Raw genomic sequence first — 27,094 nt, 5'->3', positions numbered from 1 at the left:
TGATTGACAGCAACAGTAAAGCAGCTGCAGGAAATTCTGCCAAGAACTGGCTGCTTTCTCTACATGTGACCACAACCTCCTGTATTCTACATATTTCTAGACTATGGAGTAGGGCTGCAGAACAATAGCCTTTCTTACTCAAGAAAAAAACAAAACATTCAGGCCTGGTGAGAAAAAAAAAACTTCCAAAACCTTAAGGATGAGGAAGAAAACGTTATGATGCAATAAAATCCTTCCTGAACCTTTGCACAGCAAATTCAAAAAGCTGTGTGAGGCACAAGTGATCATTTTGTAAAAATAAAGAATAAACTCCCCATGTAGTGGAACAAAGTGGTGGCAGCATCATGATCAGGGGTTGTTCGATAAAGAACCTGAGCAGAGAATACTGTAGATAGTGGGGACTATATTTTTGCTGCACCATGAAAGCAAGCATGTATAACAAACAGCAGATTAAACAGGAAAACAAGTTGGAAGGTTTTTGCTACATAAATTGGGCAACTATTAGCACTTTTTAAGTAGTGGGATACAAATAGACTCCAACCATTTAAAGACTGAATGTCAAAAAGAAAATCAAACAATGTTTCAACCGAGCATCAATATGATTCTGTGAAATGTTTTCCAAACAAGTTCTATTTCTACTGAAACATTCATATTTGTTTTCTATGAGCGGGATGAGAAATTAGATCAAAATCAGGGAATGAAAATATACAAACAAACTACAGGAAAATGCAATCTGCTGCACATGACCAACCGCAATAATCTTTCCATGAGAGATTTGCTCCGGGGTCACATCGCTCATGTTTTCTGCTCCATTCCAGATGTCTGCACTTTTCACACAAAGTTTTATTGCACCACATCTGGACATGTGGGAAGCACAAGATGACCACAAACCTCAATCGGCATATGAGGGCCTCACAGCAGAGAGGTCACCTGCAAGGATTTATGCAACTCAAGTGAGGAGTAGCGGGTGTGCTTTCAGCAGTTATGTAATCCTCCAACTCAGGAGGGGGATGGGGGGGGGGTTATACTCACATACTCAAATTATCAGCTGGGGTCCATCAATGAGCATCATCAAAAAAAGCATGTCATTCAGAAATAATACCTGAAAATTGCCACATATTTTTGCCTCCTCAGCCAGTTGAAAATGTTATTAATTTATCTGATCAACTCATCTCACCCAATATAATAATTCAGGTCCTTCAATAATTTTTTTTTTTGGCCTCTACCCTGATTTAACTTTTGTTTTTTTGCTTATGTAGTTTGTATTTTTAGCAATAATATTTACACTCATATCAGCATTTACTTAAATTATTAGGGTGCTGCTTAGAGTTTCATAAGGGAAAAAAATTAAAGGAAGCATAAAATAACATCCAACAGTCCAGCATACAGGAACCCTCTCATTTAAGTCAGGATTGAAGCATTTTCACATTTTAAATAACTTCCTGGTTTTATTTTTATCTTGGATTAAATAAAAACCCAACAAAATGTAATACCAGTTTAACATATGTCAATATTTTTATATATACAGTGAAATTATACCAAAACGGGTCATATTTTTACTGCATAAAGTTGGGCGATTTTTTTGCCCTTTTTGGAACGATTGTCTAGTCATGCAACAATTTTTCTATCGGGCCCAGTTTTAGCCTCCTTGTGCATCATGTAGTATACGCGGGGTAACGAGGGGCGATGAGCCTCTCACGACCACATCCCAACCAGGAATCATAAGGTCAGGAGAAAAACATGTATGAAATTCAATCGGCCATTGTGAGGTGTTCGTGGACAAATCCTGCTGTTGAAGCAGACCTACGAGCCGATTTACCAGAACCTCCAGCACTGCGCATGCGCAAATAAGAGAGTTCTTCTTTCAGGTTGACGAGTCCGACCAGCGCCATCACTCAATGCCGAGTCCAAAGTGTGGACGTAGTGTGAGCAGGTAGATTGCATCAGAGCATCAGGCCGCACAGTGTGAGAACATACACTGTGAGCTGTGAACTTTTAAACCCTGCAGTTTCGTTGTACAGTGTGAGCTGCAGCTGCGTGCAACGATTGAAAATATTGCACAGTGTACGCCCAGCTTAAGCATGAGAAATAAAACTCTGGTTTCATCCAATCTTTCCCAAAAACAGTCAACAAAGAAAATAGAAACACAAATCCGACTGATTCTAATATTCACACATCCATTAAAGGCTCAGAAACTACCCAGAATTGAAATATCAACATATTATTAAAAACATTAATACTACCCAAATTCAATGTTTCAAATAGAAATTGGAAAATTAAACACTGAAAACAGACAACAGCAGTTTCCTAGTAAAGAACAGACTAAATAAACTGCTTTCGCATTAAAACAAAAACCTACATCACCACTCAAAGTTTAAACTGGAACTAGAGGATTTAAGAACACCAACAATCTCGTGTATATAAAGCTCCAAACGGCACTTCGATTGCATCTAGCATCCCTCCTTTCATGTCGTTTAACAGTGCAGCTTTTCTGTGCGCCTGATGTTGGCGTGGCGCCCTGCTGCAGGTGCGACCGGGGCAGCATGACAGTCGACCACAGGTGCTGGCTGGGACTGTGAGGGAGTCATGTTGACGAGGCACCTGCAAACCTAAGCAAGTATCAGCATAAATGAAGGGCCTGTGAACGGAAACAAACAGGTACATTGTCGGGCTGCTGCTGATGTGGTGCTGATGAGCAACAAGCCTGAGAAAACGAAATGAATGAGCCCCTGTTTATCGCTCAATAAGTAGTCTGAAAAGATAAGATGAGAAAGATAAGAACTGCTTCCACTGCTATAAGATCATTTTAAATACTATCTTTAAACACAGTCTTCCAGTGCAGAAAATGGACAGAAAAGAAGGACTTTGCTTTGAAAATAGATTAAATATATATCTATTTGTAAATCAAACCACTGTTTTACCTCTTTATTTGCATCTTATAGCTTTAAATAAGTTGAGCGCTTGCTCTGGACATATTAACCAATCCATTTACATGTTGGATCAAATTCTTGAGTTGTGTTTCTTTAAACCTTTGCTAAATTTGGTAAAAACAGAAACCATGTTCAGCCACCTAGAGTACCAAACTGACTGCTGAAGCAAACTTCTTCGTAACCTTTGGCCTCATGCAGCTACTGAGCATAGTTGTGTCTTTTTCAACAGATGGGATGACAAAACAGGAATGTCATGTGCTCCCGCCCGTTCCCAGCCATGGTTATTGTATACAGTTATAGAGAAAATAGGAGCCTGGCACCGGGGTGCTGAGATAAACACAAGACAAAAGCTACAACTGCAGCTGCTTGAATTCGTCACGTTCTAACTGAACAAAATGCCAGAACACCAACTCTGTAACGTTTGCTTGTGGAAAGCTGATTGTCAGTCTCTTGACTGAAGCATGTCCACTTCTTAGTACTGATTCATTTATTGATGGAAAATATTTCTAATGTTCAATGTCAGACTGATGAAGGGGGATGAAGCTGGATGTCAGGATTTCTGGTAGGTTAGTAGATTGCTGCAGCGTCCCATAGGCCAAAACAGTGACTGAATGTCAGCACAGTGACTCACGATCTGTTTCAGTCTTTGTAAACATTTGGTCATATAGTCAAACACCCTTATACAGCGAGGAAAAAATGTATTTGAACATCCTGATATTTTGCAACTTCTCCCACTTAGAAATAATGGAGTCTGTATTTGTTATCATAGGTCCACTGTGAGAGACAAAATCTAAAAAAAAAACAAAAAAAACAGATATCACAATGTATGATTGATTTTTTTTAAACTTTTTTGAATGAAACGGCTGCAAATAAGTATTTGAACACCTCAGAAAATCTATGTAAATATTTGGTACAGTAGCCTTTGTGTGCAATTACAGAGGTCAAACGCTTCCTGTAGTTTTTCACCTGGTTTGCACACACTGCAGCAGGGATTTTGGCCCACTCCTCTACACAGATCTTCTCTAGATCATCAGGTTTCTGGGTTGTCTCTACTCTCTAAAGATTCTCTATTGGGTTTAGGTCTGCAGACTGGATAGGCCATGCCAGATATGCTTCTTTCAAAGCCACTCTTATTCTTTCACTCAAACTTTAATACCGGTACTTTTTATTTGGTAGCTTAGTCTTTAAAAGAACCACTTCCTTAATTTTCCTCCATCGATTTATTTTGAAGTAAAAAATGAATCAAGACGACTTATTTCCTGGAATATGTCTCAATGAGTCTTTGTCATGAGTTACGATAAGTTCCTTTTCAAAAAAGAGGGAGGAAATTATGTAAAGAATTATCAGCAGTCTAAGTCATTTCATTATTCGCTATCTGGTTGATGGAACATTGCCCGTGGTGTTTAAGTTACAAGTGAAATCGACTTACTAAATCTGTAAATAAATATTCCTAACGTATCCCGAATGAAAAATGTTTCCAACAGAACACTTTTTAAAAGCACGTATGGATCATTTAAAATGTTGAAATGATGTGTTTTCTTATCGCCCTCACAATTAACTTTAGTTCACTGGAATACTAACAGAAGTGTTCGGATTCACCAGGGGATGTTTTAATCAACCTGTTTAAAATAGTGGAAATTTCCTTTTCTACAAGTAAGCCCTCCACTCGACGCCTGTTTGTAGACTTGAACTAGTTTGAGTTATGACTTCAGCTCTAAATAATGAAGCTACACAAGTCAGTGATGGAAACTACCGCAAAGATGATATAAACAGATAAAGCTGACTGATTAGGACAGAAGACATTTCTTGAGTTTTTTGACCACATCACGTATTTAAAGATGATTTCTACTGAATAGAAAACATTTCTCAGGTACAACAGGAACCCAATAAATGATGCTTATGCAACTTATTGGACTATAACATTATTTAAAATGTGTAATTAATTGGTGTTACCTTCCATTTACCATAGCCAGGTTTCTCTAAATGATTTCCAAATGATTTAAATATTGATCAATTTGAGGAAAATCTGTCCTCAAACTGTATGCCTTTTAAAAGAATGCCAACACTTTCATTGCCAAATTCTGGGTTGTCCGTGTTTGCGGCTTTTATCAAATATGAGAAATGGAAACGTCTCAGCTGAGTGGAGTTTAAAATTGTAATTATATTTGGCTCATTTTAAAAGAAATCTGTGAAGCAAAAAAAAAGAAATGCTTTTGCCTCTTATGTTTATCTAACTCAATTCAATATATTTTATTTATATATATAACTGGACTTTTATGGCTAACGTCAAATAACAATAAAAGACCAATAATTAAACTTTAATAAAAAACTAAAAGCTTTGATAGATAAGAATCTTAATTCCAGGAACCATCCTCGTTTCAATCTAGAATGTAGACAGCAAAGAGTTGTTCCTCTCTCCTGTTCAACCAAAACAATAATTCCCCCTAACAACCCACCTTTCAGAGACATAGACAGGTATCTGGTATTGCAGGCTAACAAAGAACCCAAACGACCCCCATTCCTGAGGCGCGGATCCATACTTCTGGTTCAATTTGCATTTTTTCTAAACAAAAACAAGACTTTGTTTTTGGTCCACACTATAAAGCCAGGTACTCAACGTTATTTCTGACATTTGGAATTGAAAAAGCTTCCTGGATGAGAAGCAAAACGTCTTCAAACTCTGAAAAAAAGTCCAGTGGATTGTTGTTTTTTTACTTTTTTGAACTCTTCATTCCCTAACCCTTGTGCTCTTTATTCCATCTCAGCCTGAGGTAAATCTTATTTAACCCCACCCAGTAAAGGGGAAAACCTGCATTAAACACTAATCTGCTTGGTATTAGTCAGGGGTCTGGACAGACTGCATTATGTGTGCACCTCTGTGTTACTGCAGAAGTGTAGTGAAGAAGCACTCAAGTAGATGCTGAGAAATGAAACTGCTGACCTGGGATGACTCACACAAGGGATATTTGTTTTGCTGGGAACACAAAGGAGCCCAACAGGAACTCAAGAACTTACTGCGCCAAGGAGGTCTGGAACAACAGCTCACGACTTGAACACAGTCAGCAATGATGCTGCGATTATATCATCTTGTAAGTCTTAGAAATCATATCCTGATCTGCATCCTTGATGGCGAAGGCAAAGAGGTAACAAACCCGTCTTAAACCCCGAATAATGAAAGCAATTTATAAATGACATATTTTTTCCATTAAGTTCCAATTAAAGACCTCATGCTCAAATGTTTGGCTGAATTAAACTGGTTCATTCTGTAGCTCATTCATGTCAAAGAAAAGCAATGTTTATTTCTTCTCATTTTAAAAGTTGGACTTTGCCAAATTCTTTGGCTGGTACTAGCGAGTCAAAGCAAACTTCAGTGTCCTCCTGAACACACTCAAAAGGAAAACTTCAGAGACCAGAGAACGTTAAGAAATTGAAATGAGTCGTATAAATTTAACCCATTTGAAGTATTTAAGAGTATCGATTTCCGACCCTTTTCCTGGAGCAACATGTCTATATACCTCTTAAACTACAGTGATGGAGGAAAAATAATCAAAGCCTTAATGCCTAAATTAGATTCAAGAAAGGAGGTCCAGCTATTCAAATGCCCTCTAAAAATGATATTTCCAAGTACGTCTACTAAAAATCACTAAAAGCATTTTGTTTGCTCATATATATAGTATAAATGGCAGCAGTTCAACAATGACCTAAAGAGCTAATCAGACTCTACAGGCATCAGTAAGAACGTTACATTTTACGCTATGGCAAGATAATCAAAAAAGGACTAAACAAATATTAACAAATATTGAGTAAAATTATTACTAGAAAGTACTATTAAGACTTCTAAGACAAAGCCATTTGGATGAATGACATTAAAATAAAGATATCAGGCCATAACGCACCATTATTTAGGAAAAAAAAAAACCCAAACAGCTGGTGACAAATACGTCACACGAGTAATCGTGCATGGGGATGGATGCTTGATGATTCCAGTTAGTTGCCGGCTGCTTGCACACTAGAAACTCCTGTAGAGTAGCAAATATGTTGACCTGATGCAATGACTTGCAGTAACAAAGTAAGTCTTGTGTACTCTGCATTGACAGATGAAATAACTTGGATTGGAGCCAGGACAAATATAAACATAACAAATCCCCGTTACTGAGGCAAATGGAAGAATTTCCTCCTGCCTCATTTCTGCAATGAGAGACGACATGTAAAGATTATGGCATAACACAACAAAACAAAAAGGCAGTTTTGTGGCCTTCCAACTCAGGCTATTTATTTGAGATTTACTGTAACCCTAGCCACCTGAAAGACCCTTAATTCAAAATATTGCTGGTTGTAGAATGCCAGGTCATTATAAACCGAGGTAAGACAATATTCTAAAAAAAATTTATTCGGAATAATCTGCCTTACAGACCACAAACTGGGACTGAGCAGAGAAGTACACACAGCTTTACGTCTTGACGTCCATGTCGGAGAATAAATGAAGACATTCTACATGTATAAACAGTCCCACAGAGGAGACAATAGATGATAAAACCAACGCAAACAATGTACAGCAGTAAATTTCACTGTATATGCACCCAGTCACAGGACTTAGAGGCTTAACGTCATTTCAGACCTTTCTGCCACAAAACGTTAAACACTGCGAGGAATGACAGACAGCAGATAAGCGCTAAAGCAAAACTGTGTTAAGTATTTGTCATATTTCATGTATGCCTGTATTTGTCTTCAGCCTACAGGGTCAATTCAAGTCCAAAGCTATTCAACTCAAGGTAGGAATGGTAAAACTCCTTTATGACTCTGGGACTCTAAGGTTGAATTATACCCTGTCAGACTTCTGAGTTCCTCTATTTGGACGTCTCTCTCTGCACTTTTCTTTTCAGTAAGTGGAAAATGTTGGCTTTGCTTTGCTGTGGCACTGTTTAGAAGCAGATGACAAGCCACTTTAAAGCAATGATCCGACCGAGCCTCGACTCCTTACACCCATACTGACATGTTCTCCACTAACTCTGGAGGATTGGAAGTAAAAATAAAGGAACAAAGTAAAGGAGGGGGACGTTTCTGGCATCTCTTGAACATTTTGCATACCATTTCCTTCATGTAATATTTTCAAGACAAGACATTCTATTGAAATGTGAATCACAAGATGGAAGAGTTTTTTAACAAGTCAAAATGCTCTGCTTTGCATAAATGGTATCACTAAATTTGAATACATCAAATATACAAGCAGAAATCATTATTAGCCAATTTTAATTTCACTGAAGGTCAAAAATTTAAATAAAAACTCCACCTATACCTTAATTGAAACAATTAAAATTCAAAATGTATTTAAAAAGCTTTCTACAGAGCATGCAATCAAAAGCAATAGTAAAAAGTAGGGCTGAAACAATTAATCGGATTAATCGATTATTGAAATATTCATCAACTGATTTAGTGATTGTTAATTGGAGTATAGAAACTCTAAAACATGCCTATATCTGACGGAGTGACCCACTTAGAGCAGTAATTATATCAAGATTGTGAAAAAATATATAAACATTTTGCATTAAAGATAAAATCTTTTTTTTCCCTGTCAATCTGTTCTATCCAGAACTCCTCAAGTTAAAATGTTGCAGTTTCACCTGGTTTAATTTCGTAAAAAATCTTCTTTAAGGAACCTTTGGTTAATAGATTATTATTCAATTAAATGAAAATAATAATCAACAGATTAATTAAATTGCAAAATAAACTTTTGTTGCAGCCAATATAAAAAGTAATATTCAACATATGAGCAAAGTGACGATAAAAAAAACATCAACATATTAACCAACATCAAAAGAAGAAAACCAATGTCAAGTTATTAGTTGCAAAACCTAGAAAAAAATGTTTTCTGTAAAGGACATGCTTGGAATAATAAATATAGAGATTTGTGTAATTATTTACTATTCTGTTGGCTCTGAAACCTTTATAAAGTTACTCTTCAGCTGAAGGTATAGTTCATATGAATGTCATCAGTATATAAACAAAAACCAGTATCCTATATTCCAGAGGTCATAGATTAGAGGACTGGGGTTAATACGGTAAAGCCCTCCAGAGTGTCCGGCACCAGGCTACACGTGATACAAATTAGCCCATGAGCCGCTGTCAGTCTGGGTTGCTGCTGCTGCTACTTTCAGACACAGCAGACAAACCTGTGGCAAGCCGGGCGATGGGAAAGAAGGAGAAGATGATGAGCGCAGAGAAAGTGTGGACTGCTGGAAGAAGCTCGGTGAACTAGTGAAAGAAAAGTGAAATGATGTGCTCAAAGATGACCCTGCACATTTAGAGTATGTTTGGGTCAACCTGCTGCTGTGAAGCAGGATTCTCCACCATGAACAGAATCAAAAATAAATATGGATCCAGGCTCAAAATGAGCACCTTGATATGTGCTTTAGAATGGCTTTGCCTCCATTTAAACCCAGGTTTAAAGCCTTGCAGGGCAGCCTAAAGCCCACTGCTCTCATTAAGCCAGAAAAAAACAACAACAAAAAAAACGGTCAGTTCAGGAGTTTAATAAAAGATGTGTATCAGGAAATTGTCTATATACCGAAATGAAGGATTGTTGTTCTCTACTTCAAAAAACACTTTATATTTTAAAATGGAAAATGTTTGATTTTAATTTTTTATATTTTTATTTTATTTTAAAAGTCAATGTGTAACATGGATGCATAAAAACCTCATTTTATTTCAGTGTTAAATTCTGTTTAAAGTAACAGATTATAATTAAAAAGTTCCTTGACATTTACTGGTTGTTTTTAATTGGTTACCACTGCTTTGTTCTAAAGTTGAACCTAAAAACAAAATACAAATCACAACTAAAAATAAATTTGCCCCAGTATAGATCCCTGAGGAACTCCACAATAGGAACTAAAGAAGAAACAGATTCTCCCAGACTCACTGCGAAAAGCCTTACAGAATGATAAGACCTGACATAGTCTTTCACAATGCCTTTGACACCACAATGCTCCATTCGAGAGATTAGGAAGCTGAGGTCAACAGGGTCAGGCTGCTTTCAAACCAATGAGCAAGAGAACGACTCCTCCTGAGTAAACAGCTAATAGGTTCCAGCACTTTGAGGAGCTTTAACACTAGACTCCCTTAAATAATACTATGACATAGCAAATATCCACCTTATTACATAGAAATAATAGTTTCCAATCCTAATAGGACATCCCTTAAAAAAAAAAAAAAAAAAGAATAAAGAGACTCCAAGAAGCAGAACGGGAAATGATCCCACTGAAGTAAAAGTTTCCTGCACTCCTCTCGTCCATCTTTCCCTGCAGAAGCACAGGAGCTCCAGTCTTGGCATCAATCACCAGCAGGGAAGATATGCAATCTCTCTGTGCAAACAATTAAGGGCAGCTCCTCTGCACTCAGAGCTACTCACTCGTGTTGGGGCACTGCTGATTAACACAATGTGCTTACACATTAGCTTGGGAGTCACACACACCAATGGCATTCCTTTTGCCAAACGAAGAGCAATAAAGCGTAGTTTGGAGCTACCTGCCGCCTGGACTGTTGTCTTTAATGTTACCTTTGAACTTGGCCTCTGAGGTCATAGTTTTAACTTGACTTTGATAACAAAAATAGCTAATGATTTCATTTAAATAATTTTTGTCATAAATAGGAATTATATCAATTTTTTCCCCTTTTTTTGTTGATTTTACAAATCATGGCAATTTTTTTATTTGAAAATAATTGTTAGAAAAAGCAATGTTAGAAAAAGCTGTGGAAGAGAAGCAGTCCCGCAGCATCACAGATCCTCCACAATACCTGCTTTGCTTTTGTAAAAATGCTTTTAAACATTCATATTTTGCTTTGACCCGACACACCTGAAGAGTTTCCTAAATCTCAACCTTCAACTCATTTAAACCAGACGCACAGCTCCATTTAAAACCTCAATAGCTTTTTCTCAAACTTCAGGCAGTTATGTTTGGGAAGAAAACACAAAAGGATTTTTACAAGTTCATAATCTGGTGAATCGTCATAAATCATAGTGAAGCGTTCCTTTTTCAGCAGCCTAAACCCATAGAAATGATTGACACTGCCTCCTTCTTAACAAGCGGACCAAAAGTAAACATGTAGCAACCAGGAAGTGTGACGGTGAGCAATGTAACCCTTTGACATCTCACAAGAATCTTAACATAGTCCATATTTGCCTTTCATAAGGGCACCATTATGCATACCGCTGATCGATGTTGCACAACTCTCAGGAATTCAGCCGGGCAAACAGAAAAGAAAAAAAACAATGTGCAGTTGTGAACTCTTCAAAGATTATAAAAAGGATTGTATCAGAGTCTCAGGTCCCCAAAGGAAAAAAAAAAAGAAAAGAAAATGAGTGGAATGTCTTGAGTGATGGGAAAACAACCAGTTTCCTTCACAAACCTTTGGCCGGGCCTCTACAACATTCACCTTGAGACTCTGTTTCCACTCTAAAGAAAAGAAAAGAATCTAAAACGACACCATTGATAATTCACAGCCTGCACACAGAAACAGTTCCTCTGCGCTCTGAATAATCCCTACACAGCTGGATTGAAACTGCACTAAATCTCTGGATGTGCCAACATGCAAGTCAAGAGCAACAAGAGATAGTAACAGAAAAGCAGCATTGTAGAAGTAATGTTAAGTGTGGTAGCAGCTGCGATGAGCACAACTGTCTAAACTATAACTCTGAAATAAATACACTTTAGTTTCTAAAGTTCTAGCAAAAAACAGGTGGAAAGAGACTGAGATTGTGAAACAGACTATATCAAGTTCATTTCTTTAGCAGGAAAAATATTTTATCAAGGTTCATTTAATCTTTTTAAATCTGGTTTAACCAGATCCTAAAGATCTCACAATCCCAATCAGCTCTGAAATGAAATGTATCAAACTTACTGATGCCCTTAAAATGTGAGGTCTTCACAGTTTGTGTCGAATATAATCCTTGCTTTTAAAAACTAGAGAAATGTATTACTTCTCTCTCCACAACCAATAACTAAAATGTAGTAAATTTGGAAAGAAAATGCCTAAAACCGGTCCATCTTTCAGTAACATGTAAATAACCCAGGCCTAATTTCTACTGTAGACAAGCCATGATCTGCTTCTCTGTTCTCCATTTTTCATTTGGATGAAATAATAGCTGCATGAATCATGACAGCAGACAAGATAGAGGAGAGCAGGAGGCGAGGTTATCAATCTACTTGCTCAGGAGGGCAGAGTTTGGTGCTTGTATATGTTGTCGCCAACGTCTCCAGAAGCAGAAAAAAGTCGCTTTTTTGAAATCAAAGTGCTACAGGGGTCTAAAAAGTCGCTAAAAATCAACCTTTTTTTATTAAAAACATAATTAATGTGAACAAATAAGTAATAGCTGTATTAACCAAACATGTAAAAGGGGTTTTATGGGAACTTGGGGCCCTGGGCAACTGCCTAGCTTTGCCTAAAGGTAAATCCCCCCTGGTCGAGGTACGGTAGTTAATAATACCAAACCTTTGAACGCTAAAGAGGTATTAGAGAAAATAGGATTATCCCGCCATAATAGCATCACCACCCCAAAGAAAAAATAAATACACAAGGACCTTAAGTTCTATTCATATAAGAGAGATCCAACTATTTTGTTAATCAAGGACAAAAGTGCATTTCTCACCTCTAATACTGGTCCGGCTCCCAGGATGATTTGCTCCACTCCACTAGCAAAGCCCTTCTGACTGAGGGCAGTCAGATGATGAATGAGAAAGTTTGTGCTTTGAGTCTTGCCAGAGCCGCTTTCCCCAGATATGACAATGCACTGATTCCTCTGTCTCCTCAGCATGGTGTGGTAAGCCACGTCCGCCACAGCGTAAATATGCGGCTCCAAGTCTCCCAGCGTATGATTGTCATACATCTTTACATACTTGGGGTTGTAGATTGGCAGGAACTTGAAGGGGTTGATGACAATGAGGATGCTTCCAACGTAAGTGTAGATCTTTTCCTGTCGGAACCGTGAGCGCAGGTTGTCCAGCAGCGAGTGCTCGTTGAGCTCCGGCAGGCAGCACAGATCGGCGTGGTCGCCCTGAGAATCGGGCTGTGGCAGAAGCCCGCGTTCCACCATGCGTCTTCTCTCCTCCGTCACCTGCAGCCACATCTGGAGGCTGTTTTCATAGTGGATAGAGCCATCCAGATTCTTCTGCCTAAGGAGGAAGCGGTAATCCTCGCCACCAGATAACGGGCGGTGCTCTAAAGCCACCCGTGGCCAGAGCATCATCCTCTGAACGGGACAGTCGTTGGGGTTCAGAATCCATTCTTCCCCACCGAACTCCTTCACCTCAGCTAAAACGTAACACTTGGTGCGGTCCAACTGCAGCCGGTCAATAACGCGCTCGATGGCCTCATGAGCTGTGGTGGTTTTGCGGGCACTGATTGGACAGTAGATGGTACCCTCGGCGAGGGCGCCTGGGTAGATGCGCACCGTTAACTCGGAGTTCTCAAAGCGATGCCGTCGGCCCAGAGTGCCCATGCCAACACCACCAACGCCATCGCGAGCACTCATGGCGCAGCAGGAGCTCCCATTAGAGGGAGCAGCCCTGTACTGGCACGTCCTTCACTGGACTGGTGAGGTCATTACTTCAAGACATTACCACTGCAAAAGAGAAGAAAAAAAGAAAGGATCAGTAACAATCAGTACAAAAGATCTTCTATTAAAAACATACACCAGTTTCAACATCTGTAAAATGAATTAACTTGTTTAAACTGCTTTACAGTCAGGGATTTCTGCACAGCCCACTCACACCCACCAGGTTACGAAATGTACCAGATTATGACACGAGACCCTCATGGGTTGTTACGTAATCTGCTAAAGCGTTGTAATTTTTTTTTTTTTTTTGCAGTAACCCTACATGCAAACTCACACTGGATAAAGGATAAGTCATCAGGCGCTGCGGGATAACCATTAACACTCATACCCGCTGCAAACGCTCACATAACCTCCTCACAGATCCCGACAGCAGCAGCTGCCATCCTCTGTGCTCTTCACACAATCATACTATTCAAAAGTTCCTGCTTTAATGCCGGGTGACGGGGCACCGAGGGAGAGCAGGGGGTCACAGAGAGAGATGAGAAGAGGCGAGGCTGAATTAAAGCATCCAAGCTGCTAAGAGGATCTCTACCACTCTGATTTATTTCTAATCATCACACTTGAGATGGTTCACCCTCATAAATGTTGCAAACAACACCACAGTTAAGAGACAAAATAGTTTTTAACACTGAAACTCTTTCAAATGGTGGCAACATTTTCACACTGGATAACAAAAGGCTGTAAATTACTGCAACACTGTGAAGATTAAAGTCCTCAAAGTGTTAAAAAACGAAATATTTAAAGCTATTTTGAGAGGCTTTGACCTTTAGTGAATGAAGTACTATATTTATATAGAATAATCTCCCCTTTTTCTATTTCTTTAAACTATAATGTTGTAGATTAAAAAACAACAAAATTTCTCGTTTTTTTTTAATGAGTCATTGTTCCCATTTTTTGTTCTTTCAAGGTTTGCTGTGCAAGTTATAAAGAAGCTAGATTGATCTCAAAGAGAACCACCTCGCCTCCTTAATGCAACTATCACAACCACCTAAACAGCTTCTTCTGATCTTATCTTTTTTAATAAGCTTAGCGCCACTGCAAGCCTTATAACTTTCAACAGTTGAATTCAGCTATTCCTTCTGGTCTGGATTTTGTTTCATGTGTCCTTTGAGACACTAATGGACCACCACAGTATATAAGCTTTCCATCCTTCAATAATTTTCCACATGGAGGACTTGCAGTTTATCCCAGGACTAGATGGGGCATATGGTCCCTCTAAAGGGTTCTAAAGTGGGGTCTCTTCTCCATAGCGCATGACTACAAAAAGCACCAAAGAGAGGGGCCCAAATCAACCTGCAAAGACTCCTTTAACTCCAGAGGAGCTCCACTTCTCGCCACATGAAGCTCCTCGCATCAATTGCTAGGATGAAAAGCCAAGTTATATTGCAATCAATGACACAAAACACTGCAGTAAGATGCATGTTTTTCATTAATTTTGGTTCATTTTCATTTCTTTGTTTTACAATTACATAATAGAGTACCAGTGCCAGTTTTTTGCTTTTGCAAATGAGTCCCATTCACAATTTAAAAGAAATTATTTTTGCTTAGTGCACCGATTCTGAAAGGCTGAGGGACACAATGCTATTTTGTTTCAGTGCTTGATAACCAGGCATTTCAAAAGTTTCAAGGAATGAAGATACCATCCTGTCGTGTTAAGGCTACTCTTTTGTTCTCAAGGTTGCAATGTTTGTTTTGCCTCCATACTTCTCATACTCAATAAGTAGCTCAGCAGCTGAAGTCTGCCGAACACGTCACTGAAGATCGATGGCGAGCCAGCGGGGGAGGGGGGCACAGAGAGCGGGTCGACAAGCACAGGGCAGGCAGAGAGCAGAAAGTAAAGGAGCGGAGAGAAATAAGAGCTCAGTGTGCTCTGGTGCTATTTGCAAAGAGTGCAGAGCCCAGGGGAGTGTGGTGCTACAGAGGTGGGACTGCCCCACTGGGATCATTGATAGAGGAAATGCTGCAACGGCGCTGAAGTAGCAGGTTTAACTGCTTAAGCCACCACATTTAAACTGCATGACTAGGGCTAAACGATTTTGACAAAAATTTAAATTGTGATAATTTTTTATAATAAAAACATTAAAAATAACGCAGCGAGTGAAATGCCCTTTGGATAAAAAAAAAAAAAAAAAACTAAAAATAATTAAAACATACTGTTTATATGGACATAAGTAACCAGAATAAAATGGCAGATTTGACTAAGAGTGTGTCAAGTAGACAACATGCCTATTGGAATATTCAAATAAGACAAGAGCATTGATGCTTGAGTCCTGGAGGTTCTGAGTTCAAGTCCCACACACTCCCACATACTGCCGCTCTGGGACCCTGAGCAAGACCCTTAACCCCACACTGCTCCCTGGGCACCAACAGTGGCAGAACACTGGATGGGTTAAATCCAGAGCATGAATTTCCCCATTGCGGGACAATAAACAATTTAAATAACAGCTACCCAGAGGAATTAGCTACTAAAGTGAAAATATGGACCATTGAAACAGTGTGGACCTGGTCATCTCGCCTCAATAATTTGATCTTGACCAGCATTTCCATGGATTACGTCCAGATTATCAATTTTAGATTATCAATCGAGTTGAAATCAAGAGCCCTACACAAAATACAGCTTCAATTAATATAAGTTTTTTTATTATTATTATTACAGTTTCTCTTTAAGTCAAAATGTATTCTCCATTACAGTTTTTGATTTTTTGCTAGTTTTAATAACTATTATAACTCTGGTTCACAGAGAGGAGAAGCATGGAAAAGCCAAAGCTGCACCCTGTCAGCCTGCATCCAGCCTGCCAGGCATTAGCTCAGTAACTCTGATACAACTCACATCTCAATAAAATTCTGCATAAAAGAAGGTTCCCAATTATAAATGCAGAAAAATAAAAACAAAAAAAGAAATGTCTTTTTTATATATATAATGGCATAAAGTATTTTTATATAAGCACAGCAAACTGAAGGGTGTAGAAAGGGTTTCTGTCATCCTGGTTAAGCTTTTAGTTTGCGTCTGCAACCGTGAGAGCATGTTTTAAGCAGCAAGTTGTGACCTGCTGTCCTGAACAGATGGTCAGCTCACTACTTAAGGGAGAGGGAGGGGGGGATTTAGGATTGTGTCAGTGCTAGATGGCACAGGGCATGCTAACTGAAGTTATATTCCTTCAGGCAAGAACCCAAATAAAACCTCAACCGATCTCTGCAGTCTGCACCCCCCTCCCATCTTTCACTGAGAAAGTTTAAGAATGTGAAAGTTTAATGAATCATATAGGAGTGAAGCTGTTGGCTTTACTGGACAGAGCTGTAAGGTTGCTTCCAGAAAGGTACAGAGGCATGGAAAAAAGAAACTTTCACTGAAAACAGGAACATCTACTTTAAAATGCCTTGAAAATCACAAGTTTGTATGTGAAATAATTACCAAACAAATCTAAAAGCAAATATGAAAACAAATGTATAAGTTTAATAAAAATGACAAAATTCTTTCAAAAACCAGCTTTGATTTCAATTGTCCTTGTTACGATTACCACAACAATGCAACAATATTGTAAAACAATCATTTTTTATGACAAACTATGAAAACACTAAATGTTTGCAGATGGTGGTTTTATGTTGAGCTAGTTTATCAATTATGAGTACATTTCTAAAGGGGAAAATGTGATGAACTAATGTCACTCTGAGTTATGGAGGCTCAAAATCCAGATTTTCCAAAAAAGACATTTTTAAATATAGGATAAATCAATCCAATTTATTAATGGACTAAACAGAAGTAGAGATGTCTGTTGTGATGAACAGATGACGTTTGGAGAAAAAGCAACTTCAGCACAAACATCTAATCCTCAATCTATCAAGTAAGGTGGTGGAGGGATGGTGATTGGGGCTCGTTTTTAAAGCAACCAGATCAGAGCAACTCGCAGTCAATAAGTCAACCATAACTCCATCGGCATGCCAAAATCACAGGCCCACTGAGAGCTAAATCTGGGTCATTGGAACATTTTTCAGTTTTCCTTCAGGTTTGATTGGAAAAATTTAATTCTGGTTGATTGCAGATTTCCTTTAATAATAATAATAATAATGCATAACTGTTTTTTTACATATACATTAACAATAAGACTGCAACTATGGATTATTCTGCAAATCGATTAACCTGTTGATTATTTTTTAGATTAATCCATTAGTGATCAGATAGCCAAAAGTTCCTTAAAGAAGAGTTTTTATGAAATTAAACCAGGTGAGACTAAAACTTTCACACTTGAGGAGTTCTGGATAGAGTATATTGACAAATGAAAACATATTTTACTTAAATGCAAAATGTTTATATATTTCTCGTTACAATTTTTATATAATTACTGCCTTAAATGAGTCGTTCCATCAGCTAAAGACATGTTTTAGAGTCTCTATACTCCAGTTATCGATTAATCGATTTATAAATTAGTTGAATAATCGATTAATCGTGATTAATCCGATTAATTGTTTCAGCTCTAATTAAACAGACAAATGTAACATTGACGATGAAATAAAAATCTGCAAAATTTTGGTTTTAATCATTCAATCATGGTAAATGGTAAATGGCCTGTTCTTATATAGCGCTTTTTTGAGTCAGGAGACTTCAAAGTGCTTTACACTACATTCAGTCATTCACACACTGATGGTGGCATGCTACATTGTAGCCACAGCTGCCCTGGGGCTCACTGACAGAAACGAGGATGCTGTACACTGGCGCCACCGGGCCCTCTGACCACCATCAGTAGACAACGCAGGTGAAGCGTCTTGCCCAAGGACACAGTAATATTGGAAGCCGGGGCCGGGGCTTGAACCGTCAACCCTTGAATTTCAGGGCAAACTCCTACACCCGACACCACTGTCACCCAATCATGCACAAAATGGCAAAAATTAAGAAACGAATGACGTTCAGGTGAAATGATCTCATACCTCTTCCTGCCTATCATGTCTCCACAGCTTTAATCTGGATAGCTGTCAGGTTTGCACGGCTAAAGGAAACCAACTTCAGCCTCTCCTCGTCTCCTTTCTGCTCAAAACGACTGAACCAGAAACAGATCCACTTACATGACATGAATGGTTAGCGTTAAGGCACCACGGACGGCTTATCGGACCTTAAATCTTGAGAGCGTTTTTTTTTTTTCCTCAAGACGCAGCAGATGGTGCAGATACGATCTCAACTAACATACCAGAAAGAAGCAACACTGGAATTCACATGAGGTAAATATTGAATTTGTAAAACACACAAGATGAGAGTTCCTGCTTTGAGCTATTGTTAAAGTTAAACTTGGGTCAGATGCTATCATAGTTCAGAAGAGGGCTGGAGGCAATTATCTGCATTTGGATTACAGGCTTAGCGCGACCTTTAAAACAACCAAACCATGGAGGAAAAAGTTGTTTTTTTTCATACAATACTTAAAGATCATCTGCTCATCTGCACAACAACCAATGACTTAAGTGTGTGAAACTATAGACCTTAAAACTAGTCATACTGTATGGTGACCTAACAAGTGATTGCATGATCGTACAAATGATCCTGCATTCATCTCTGGCAGAAATATTACTCTAAATTACAGTTATTATCAAGTTTTGGACTTAAACTTTAGAGCACTTTCATTCCAGAACAATTTAAAACATCATGACAAACAATACGCCCTGAACAGAAAACCTGGATAACATAAATCTGCTAACTTAATGTCAGCCGTTTCAGCTTTCCTCTAATATATGAAAAAAAGCACCAAGATATTATTTAAAGTAATACTACTGGTGAACGTAAAGGTTTTAGAATGTGATCAGATACTCATGCATAAAACTAAATATCTTCACTGCAAAAAGTGAACAAAAAGTAAGAAGATGTACAGGTTTTATTACTTTTTTTATGTGCAATATATGAGTAAGTGCAATACTACTGGTATCAATGCAATACTAATGAAATCAGTGCAATATTAGATAGAGCAGGGCGGTAAAAATAACTTTTGTTTCTTTCTTAAAGTCTATAACTTAATGCTTGTCTGTACTGTGATTAGCTTTATGGTGCGCACTGCAAAAAACAGCCAAAAATAAGTAAAAATGTCTTAAATTATCTTTATTTAGCCTTAATTTGAGTTGGTAGACGACATTATTTGCCAATAGAATTCTTTTTTTTTAACTCTTAAAATAATATAATTAGATATTATGCACTTGAAATAACACAATGCAATAGTTTTTTTCTTATTTTAAATGTAAATTTTCTTCTTCCATTGGCAAAATGTCTCACTTACCTCCTCAATTCAAGAACAGATGTTCCTATTAATATAATTTTTTTTTTTGCAGTATGTGTATCTGTTCCCGTTTAGTGTGTGTTGCAAATACGTTTTTTGTCTGTGACATCAACCTGCCAGGACGAATGCTGTCGGAAATTAAGCTATAATCTGGCATATTTACATTGTCTAATGTTCGGTAATATGCCTTTCCTCTCTTTTTCTAAATTAATAGCTAAATCAAATAAATAAAAAAGAAATATTTTCTTAAAATAAGTTTATTTGTGGTTGATCTGAGAAGGTAAGTAAAATTATCTTCCATTGGAATACGATTTTTACACACGAAATAGGAAGGAAACTATGTCATTATGTTACAGTAGTAGAAATTTAAAATGTCCCCACTATCCTTGGCTGGTCCCCTAAGATTCCTTTTTTAAACATCAATCTTTGTACTAAAATATTCTGGCATGATTTGTGGACATTAAGATCTAAAGAGAAGCGTTATGTCCTGATCAGACCCTGTAATTCAGTGAAAGGGTGGAGTCAGACCAAAAAAAAAGATATGCAAGAGGGGGTCACTCCAGTGGCTGGAAGTAAGCTGCCATTCGGCTGGCGTTTGACAGGGAAGGGCCATTTCGAATGGCTGCTACTGTATTTGAAGCAAAGTCGATATATTTGTCTAATTTTAAGGGCTAAAATACTCACCCCATTGGAAGATCGTTTTACTCACTAGGTCAAATACAAATTTTTTTCAAAAATGCTATTACCGGTACTCATTTTTTGATTTTTTCAGTGTTTTGTTCACATTGCTTATTTGTGGCACTAGTGTTGCTAACATCTCATTATTTTTATCCAGCAGCTTTCTTTACTTTCTCCATCAGTGAGAACCATCAAGACGAGAGCCAATCAAAGCTATGATTAGATCACATCATCCAGACCTGGGCTCTTCAACCCGGGGCTCCAGATTAGCAAATGGCTCTTTGGACCACAGAGAGATAATTAGTTTGGTTTTAGCTTTGGTCCAGTATTTTGAACGAATAATTGCCTTAAATTTCCTCAACAGAATAACCTAAAAAAGCACTTATTTTTTAATAAATTTCCACAAATATCCATATCCCATAAAGCAAACATATCCACTATCTTTTGCATTTTTCTTTTGTTTTAGGAATCCTTCTTTAAAACACTATAAGTGGCTTTTTTCAAAAAGCAAATCAACATTAGGACCAATAAACAAGTTTTAAATAAACCAGTTTTATTTAGCTGGATTTAGCTGATTTAACATGAAAAGAATAGCAATGCAACCCATGTTAGAAAACCTCTGTAAAACGCGCAGTGATTTCTCTGTCCTTGAGCCGAGCCCTTTAGTTTACACAAATTAACTCCCAGAAATAGCTACTGTAAAGGGATCTACCCACAATATTTTTCACAGAAACCGTCTCATGATTTAAGCCAGAGATTTAACTGGATTTTATACCTTTAGCTTTCAAGGTTTGAAACCCTGCAACTTTTTTTAGACTTATTATGCAGAAAGAAAGGAAGAGGTGTGAGTAACCATGCTTTGTTAATTTCATTTAACAACAATAGGATCGTGTGTCCTCAGGTGACTGACGTTTCTTTTTAGGTCACACTAAAGCACCAACAATGTATTTGCTGTAATAATTACAAGGCTGCATTTTTTAAGCAAAAATGTAATTCTGTTATCTTCTGCATTGGTCCAAAAAACAACTGACCTTAATAAAAGACACTTTTTCTATATTTTCAAGGAAAGAGTTGCTTTTTTCCCACACTGGACTAATTTTACTCTTCTGCTGTGATGAAAGCAGTCGATACAACTCCCTGCAGAAACTCTATATAAACTCAAATCCTGCTACAATTAATCCAGATAAGTAAATATTTCTGCATATTTCAATATTCTTGCTGTAGCTTTTTTTGCGCCTTAAGCAAAGGAGGGTTAATCTGTGTATCTAATGAGTGATGGATTTGACAGCTCACTATAAAACTCTTTTTAGAAGACAGAAATAAGCCAATATCTCCTGGGGAAACATGGGGAAATAATTTAGGAACTAGATATCAGTATGATAATAATATTGAACATTCATCAGCTTTGAGGAATCTATTTTAGATTTCATAAAAATCAAAAAAAATTTTATAGATGAATGGGAAGTAATGCATGACACTTACTGATTTAAAGCTCCTTTATCAAACAACCTGCAGCATACTTTTATGTGCTATGATTCTTAACCCTTTATAGGGAACTTAGTGAAATACTTTGAAAATCAAAGAAATGTCAAGCCAATAGTGTTATTGGAAGCCAAGACCTCATAACCTGTGTAACATAAAAAAAATATGGATATTTTGATGGCAAAAATTAATGTCAATGTAATAACAAGAAAGGCCAACTTCCCCAAATATATTAAGAAAAATAACAAAAGTACTTCTATAAGAAATTCATAAAAAAAACACTGAGTGAAAGACACACATTTTAGTTTATAAACCTAAATATAATTGTTAAGTAGGCTTATTAATGTTTTAACTTTACTTTTTAACTTTTCAAGCTTTTAAATCTTTTTTTTTTATTGACATGTTAACTTTTTTTAGTAAGTAATATATCATTCAAGGGCTCATCTAATTGGTCAAACACCAAAATAAGATGTACAGTCATGTAGCAGCATCTTTGCTGAATGGCTGGATATAGATCTTGTGCTTCTAGACCTCACTCAGGGACGGGGAGACTCCATTTGTAAGCGGTATGCAAGTGATCAAAAACTGTAACTTGTCCTATAAAGGATTTAAAAAATGGAATACATCAAAACTCAAAATAAAAACTAAAATCTCAAGCAAAATCGTGATATTTGCCATTTTTACATTAATGTTGCGCTTTGTGTATAAAACTGGCTTTTCATTTGGGTACATCAAGTTCATAAATGTGAGCAAGAATATAATTTTAAATGATACTTCAAATTTAAATCTCTATGTTTTTCGGCCACCTAATCAGGAAGCAATGGTCTGAATCTGAAATACCACCTAGGTGGGAATCCTGAAAGATGGAAAACAGGAGAGGAAATGGACCGTGGGAAAAGAAATGCAAGAGCAGGCAGACACACAGGCTAGAGTACAAACATGAAGTTGTTAGAAGCCATCAAACACAGACGGACAGAAATGATAGGATGCTAGTTTTCCGAAATGTGAGCTGTGGTAATGTGAGAGCGAGAAGGGAGAAAGGGACTAATTCTAACAACCAGCCTGGCATCAGCATGCTAAGCATTCATAAATCTGAGTAGTTAGTCCTACAAAGTCTTCATGGCTGTATGAGACATGGTGGCAATTCCAGGGTTATTTCATCAGAAACGGTAAACGTTCTTCACATTTTTAACAATAAATGCACCCTCATGATGTGTGCAATCACATTATAAAAGAAAGATAATAAACATACAGCATGTAAACACCACAGGACGCCTCCCTGGAAGCCACCCATCTGATCCTGCTGGGGGAGGCTGCTGCAGGCTGAAAATTCTGCAAGCTCTGCACACTGTTCTGCTGGGTGGTGCTTGCTATTCCTTTGCTATTCTATATAAATAAACATGGTTCGCAAAACAAAAAAAATATGTTATATTGGATTTTGTTATCTAAACTTTGACATCATTGAAATACATTGGAGCAGATCTTACGAAGAATTAGGAATGAGGTTACAGCACTAAGAGAGGAAACATTAGTAAAAATTACTTTTTCTACCCAATAAAATCATCAGGATTCACCATAAATAATGGGATTATTATTAGTATTATTAGCTTTAGTGGTGATAATCTGGGCAGCAAGAAGGTTCTGGGTTCGATTCCCAGCCTGGGGTCTTTCTGCATGGAGTTTGCATGTTTACAATTCAAATAAATAAATAAAAAATACACTTGGTGTTTATTGTTTATGGTAGAATGTGAAAAAGAATAAATGTTGAATAGAATTTTGACTATAAATATATTTAACAAATACGCTAATTTATTTATTGGTGTTGAATTACTATAAACTATTTGCCATTTATTATACTTTTGGAATAATTGGTTTAAAGGCTTGGAAATCAGTTTCATTACTTCACAATGTATTTATCTTGTTAATTTCAAATTGTTATAGATGCATAGATGTTGCACTGCGATGGACTGGTGACCTGTCCAGGGTTTGCTCCTCCTCACGGACGGACGGACGGACGGACGGACGGACGGACGGATGGATGATCTCTTTCGACATTTCAACTATAAGCATATTGACAAGCATCAACACACAGAATGTCTTTTTAATTTAACCATCCATTTCAAACAAGCCTCTCAGGCAGAATATCGTCTGTACCAAAGAGGATTTAGGTCATCTATCTGCTCAATCTGCATATAGATTTAATGGCAGAAAACATAATCAATTGGAACAAGAAGAAAAATGAAGAAAAAAGGTTTAAAAAACATAAAATAAGCAAAATGTGACAACTGTTTTATTTCAACTATGAAGCAGACCAGTTAGATCTATAGATTCAATTCTTAATGGACTCAGTATTCAAATTAATGTGAAAAAAACAGCAAAGCACTAAATGATGTTCGAGGTCTTTTTTAAATACACAACTTTTAAAAAATGTTTTGAAAATAAAACACACCTATTCTGATCTTGCTGTATGTAGTGGGGACAATGAGTCATTTTCAACCCTTCCTTTGCCATAACCCTGACAATAACCCTGAACCTAACCATTACCTGTGCATAACCAACCCTCACCTTAACCTAAACTCAGCTGGCACATAAGTCCTAAACCTAACAGCAAAAAACAAAGTGAGAGCCAAAAAAATTTTCTTAATTTGGTACAAACTGTCGTTAATTTAATGGTGAAATCAGGAAAATGGTCCTCACATTGATGGCAAAACAGGGGCACACAGACATTTAGTGTTCATTTAGCAACCATTTACTGAGGCATAATTTCAAAAAGCTTCTCTAATGTCAAATTAAATTACTACCACACAGACTAACATTTAGGTCTCACATTTGCAGCTGTAGAGTTGAACCTGGGATTAGGTGCCTTGCCCAGGGGCACACTGACCTGTGGCAGATTGGAAGACAAATACTCCTCCCATATAAACACAGTCATCCACGAGAAATAATGTGGAAAGATATTTAAACTGCTTAAATAATAAACAAAGACATTGTAACTGAAATTAGTCACAGTTCCTGCTGAGGTTTTATAGTTGTTACTAAAACACTGATGACACACAGCAACAAGTCTGAGCTTGAATCACTGGCCACACATAATTAAAAATGACTGCAGGCCTATGGAGCAGCGGATATCTGAGGCAGGTCAGTCTGAACGGAGCGCTCAGGCCATGATCGACTCCCTCCACATTCCTGCAAGCAAACGTCAGCAGGTGACACACAACCAGCATGAAAATATGACACTAAGGAACGTGCCCAGGGTGCTTTCTAAATAGGCATGAATGTTCTGTCAAGGATCCAGTTATTATTGCTGCCTATAGAAGTATGGGGGGAAAAAACAGAGGAAGGAAATCAAGTGAGTGCAGCTTAAGTCCCAAGGACAACGCTGAAGGGAAACAGTCGTTTGGATCTGCTAACTGGGAGTTAAGAATAAACTCAGAGTTCACTTTTTGGTACAGAAATATATATATAAATATTTTTTTTGTTTTGTTGTTTTTTTTTTAAACGCTATCAATCAAATTTGTCTAAAACATGAAAAAAAAAAATTAAGCATGTTAAAAACCAGAAAAATTAACAGCTTCCTTTTTCAACATGTCCCGTTTCTCATTTTGTGAACCTGCTGACTTTGTGCAGCGCTTCATCACGCTCCCATCTAGATCAGATGAATAAGCTGAAACATAAACTCATTTAAACCAGTGTACTGCAGTTTTATTAAAGCAAAGACCAGCTTTTTTAAATGCTAACTGCAGGTTCTCTATAATGGAACACCGATCCGGGTAAACAGCACCACTCCTCTGTTGTTGCCATGGAGACTTTCACTTCCTGTGTCCACTCCCAGGACAATGACAGTAGCATTAGGTGAAACAGGAAGTGTCCCACTGTGGGGGGGCTTCAACAAAAACACCATCACACCATTGTTATTAAACACAGCTGTTCTTTAAATGTAAGAAATGTCAAATTAAAGTTTGAACTTTCTCTACAAGAAAATCAATATCTTGTTTAACCTAAATCAGCACAAACTGTGCCACAAACAAATGATGCATCCTTGTGTCATGATGTATGATGCATCCTTCATAACAATTATCCCAAAGATTAAAAGCAAAACATTACTTTGACTCAATGCAGTGTGATAAACTACAAGTATCTGTTAGCGTCAATTGTGGTAACCGTGGCTTGTAGAAAAAAAAAAAAGTTACTTAAAGGTAGTTTGCTACATAAGGCCAAAAAGGTTCTATTTTTAATCTGAGGATTGTTATGCTATTGTTAACACATTCACAGGGAAATCTGCTTATTTGATGCTTTCCAGGAGCCAGTCACCGAAAAAAACTCAATTGGAGGCTGTTTTAAAAACATGGCTGCTCACAGAGGGCTCTATCCCAGAATACTAATGGAAAGTTAAGGGGAAGGAAAAAGTAGAGGGCCAGTACCATATTTTTTAAGTTTTCTTCCATTACATGCAGCATTGATTAGAAGACAGACACATTTGGCTGTCTGGAAATATGAAGAGGTCAAGAAAGTTATCAAGATGAGTTTTGAAACTGTAGATAGAAAACTACAGGTAGCGTGTCAAGAAGCTGAATACTGCGTAGTTGGCTGAGCAGAGAGCTCGAATAATTAACCATGTACTTTAAATGTAAAGTGGAGGATTTTCGCAAGTTTTTGAAAAGACCCACCCTCTCCGCTTTAAAAAAAAAATGCACACGCATAACCCTGTACCCACTCCAGAGAGGGAACACCTATTAAACGTGTGCCAGAGCATGCACGAGTACATTTCTCCTTGTGCACACTCTGTTTAAAAGTTGCTGTTCTCATCACTCATACAACCTTACTTTGCAAAAGAAGATTTGCAATTTTTTTCTCTATAAATCTATCACCGTTAAAGGAAAATGGGGACGAGCACGTAGGACGGCCTTATGTAAACTTATCACCAGAATGATTGGCAATTAGGAGGACCACTTATTTAGATGATCCACCTGGAAAAAGAACATATATATCTTTAGGTAACAAAAAAGTGAAATACAATTACAACACAACTCAACTCGAATTTTATTTATAGAGCACATTTAAAGCAGAAGTCCGGTCCACAAGGAATAATCAATGGATCATTATTTATACATAAAACTAATACATTTGCTGTGATTTAACGAATT

General features: G+C 37.5%; 1 protein-coding gene across 5 annotated transcripts in view; it reads right to left on the bottom strand.

The window, feature by feature from the left end:
- myo9a (myosin IXA) overlaps positions 1-27,094 on the bottom strand; it is a 141,503-nt gene that overhangs the window by 95,768 nt on the left and 18,641 nt on the right. For all 5 annotated transcript variants that reach the window (XM_015377580.1, XM_015377584.1, XM_015377581.1 and 2 more), the window contains exon 2: positions 12,574-13,545. In XM_015377580.1, the coding sequence (XP_015233066.1) occupies positions 12,574-13,455 (882 nt within the window). In that variant the 5' untranslated portion in view covers positions 13,456-13,545. The remainder of the gene's footprint in view (positions 1-12,573; positions 13,546-27,094) is intronic.

The sequence above is a fragment of the Cyprinodon variegatus genome, unplaced genomic scaffold (genome assembly GCF_000732505.1).
Source record: "Cyprinodon variegatus isolate N-32 unplaced genomic scaffold, C_variegatus-1.0 Scaffold156, whole genome shotgun sequence".
Taxonomy (NCBI): Eukaryota; Metazoa; Chordata; class Actinopteri; order Cyprinodontiformes; family Cyprinodontidae; genus Cyprinodon; species Cyprinodon variegatus.
Note: the sequence above shows the minus strand (reverse complement) of the source record. Positions and strands in the feature narration are given on the sequence as shown.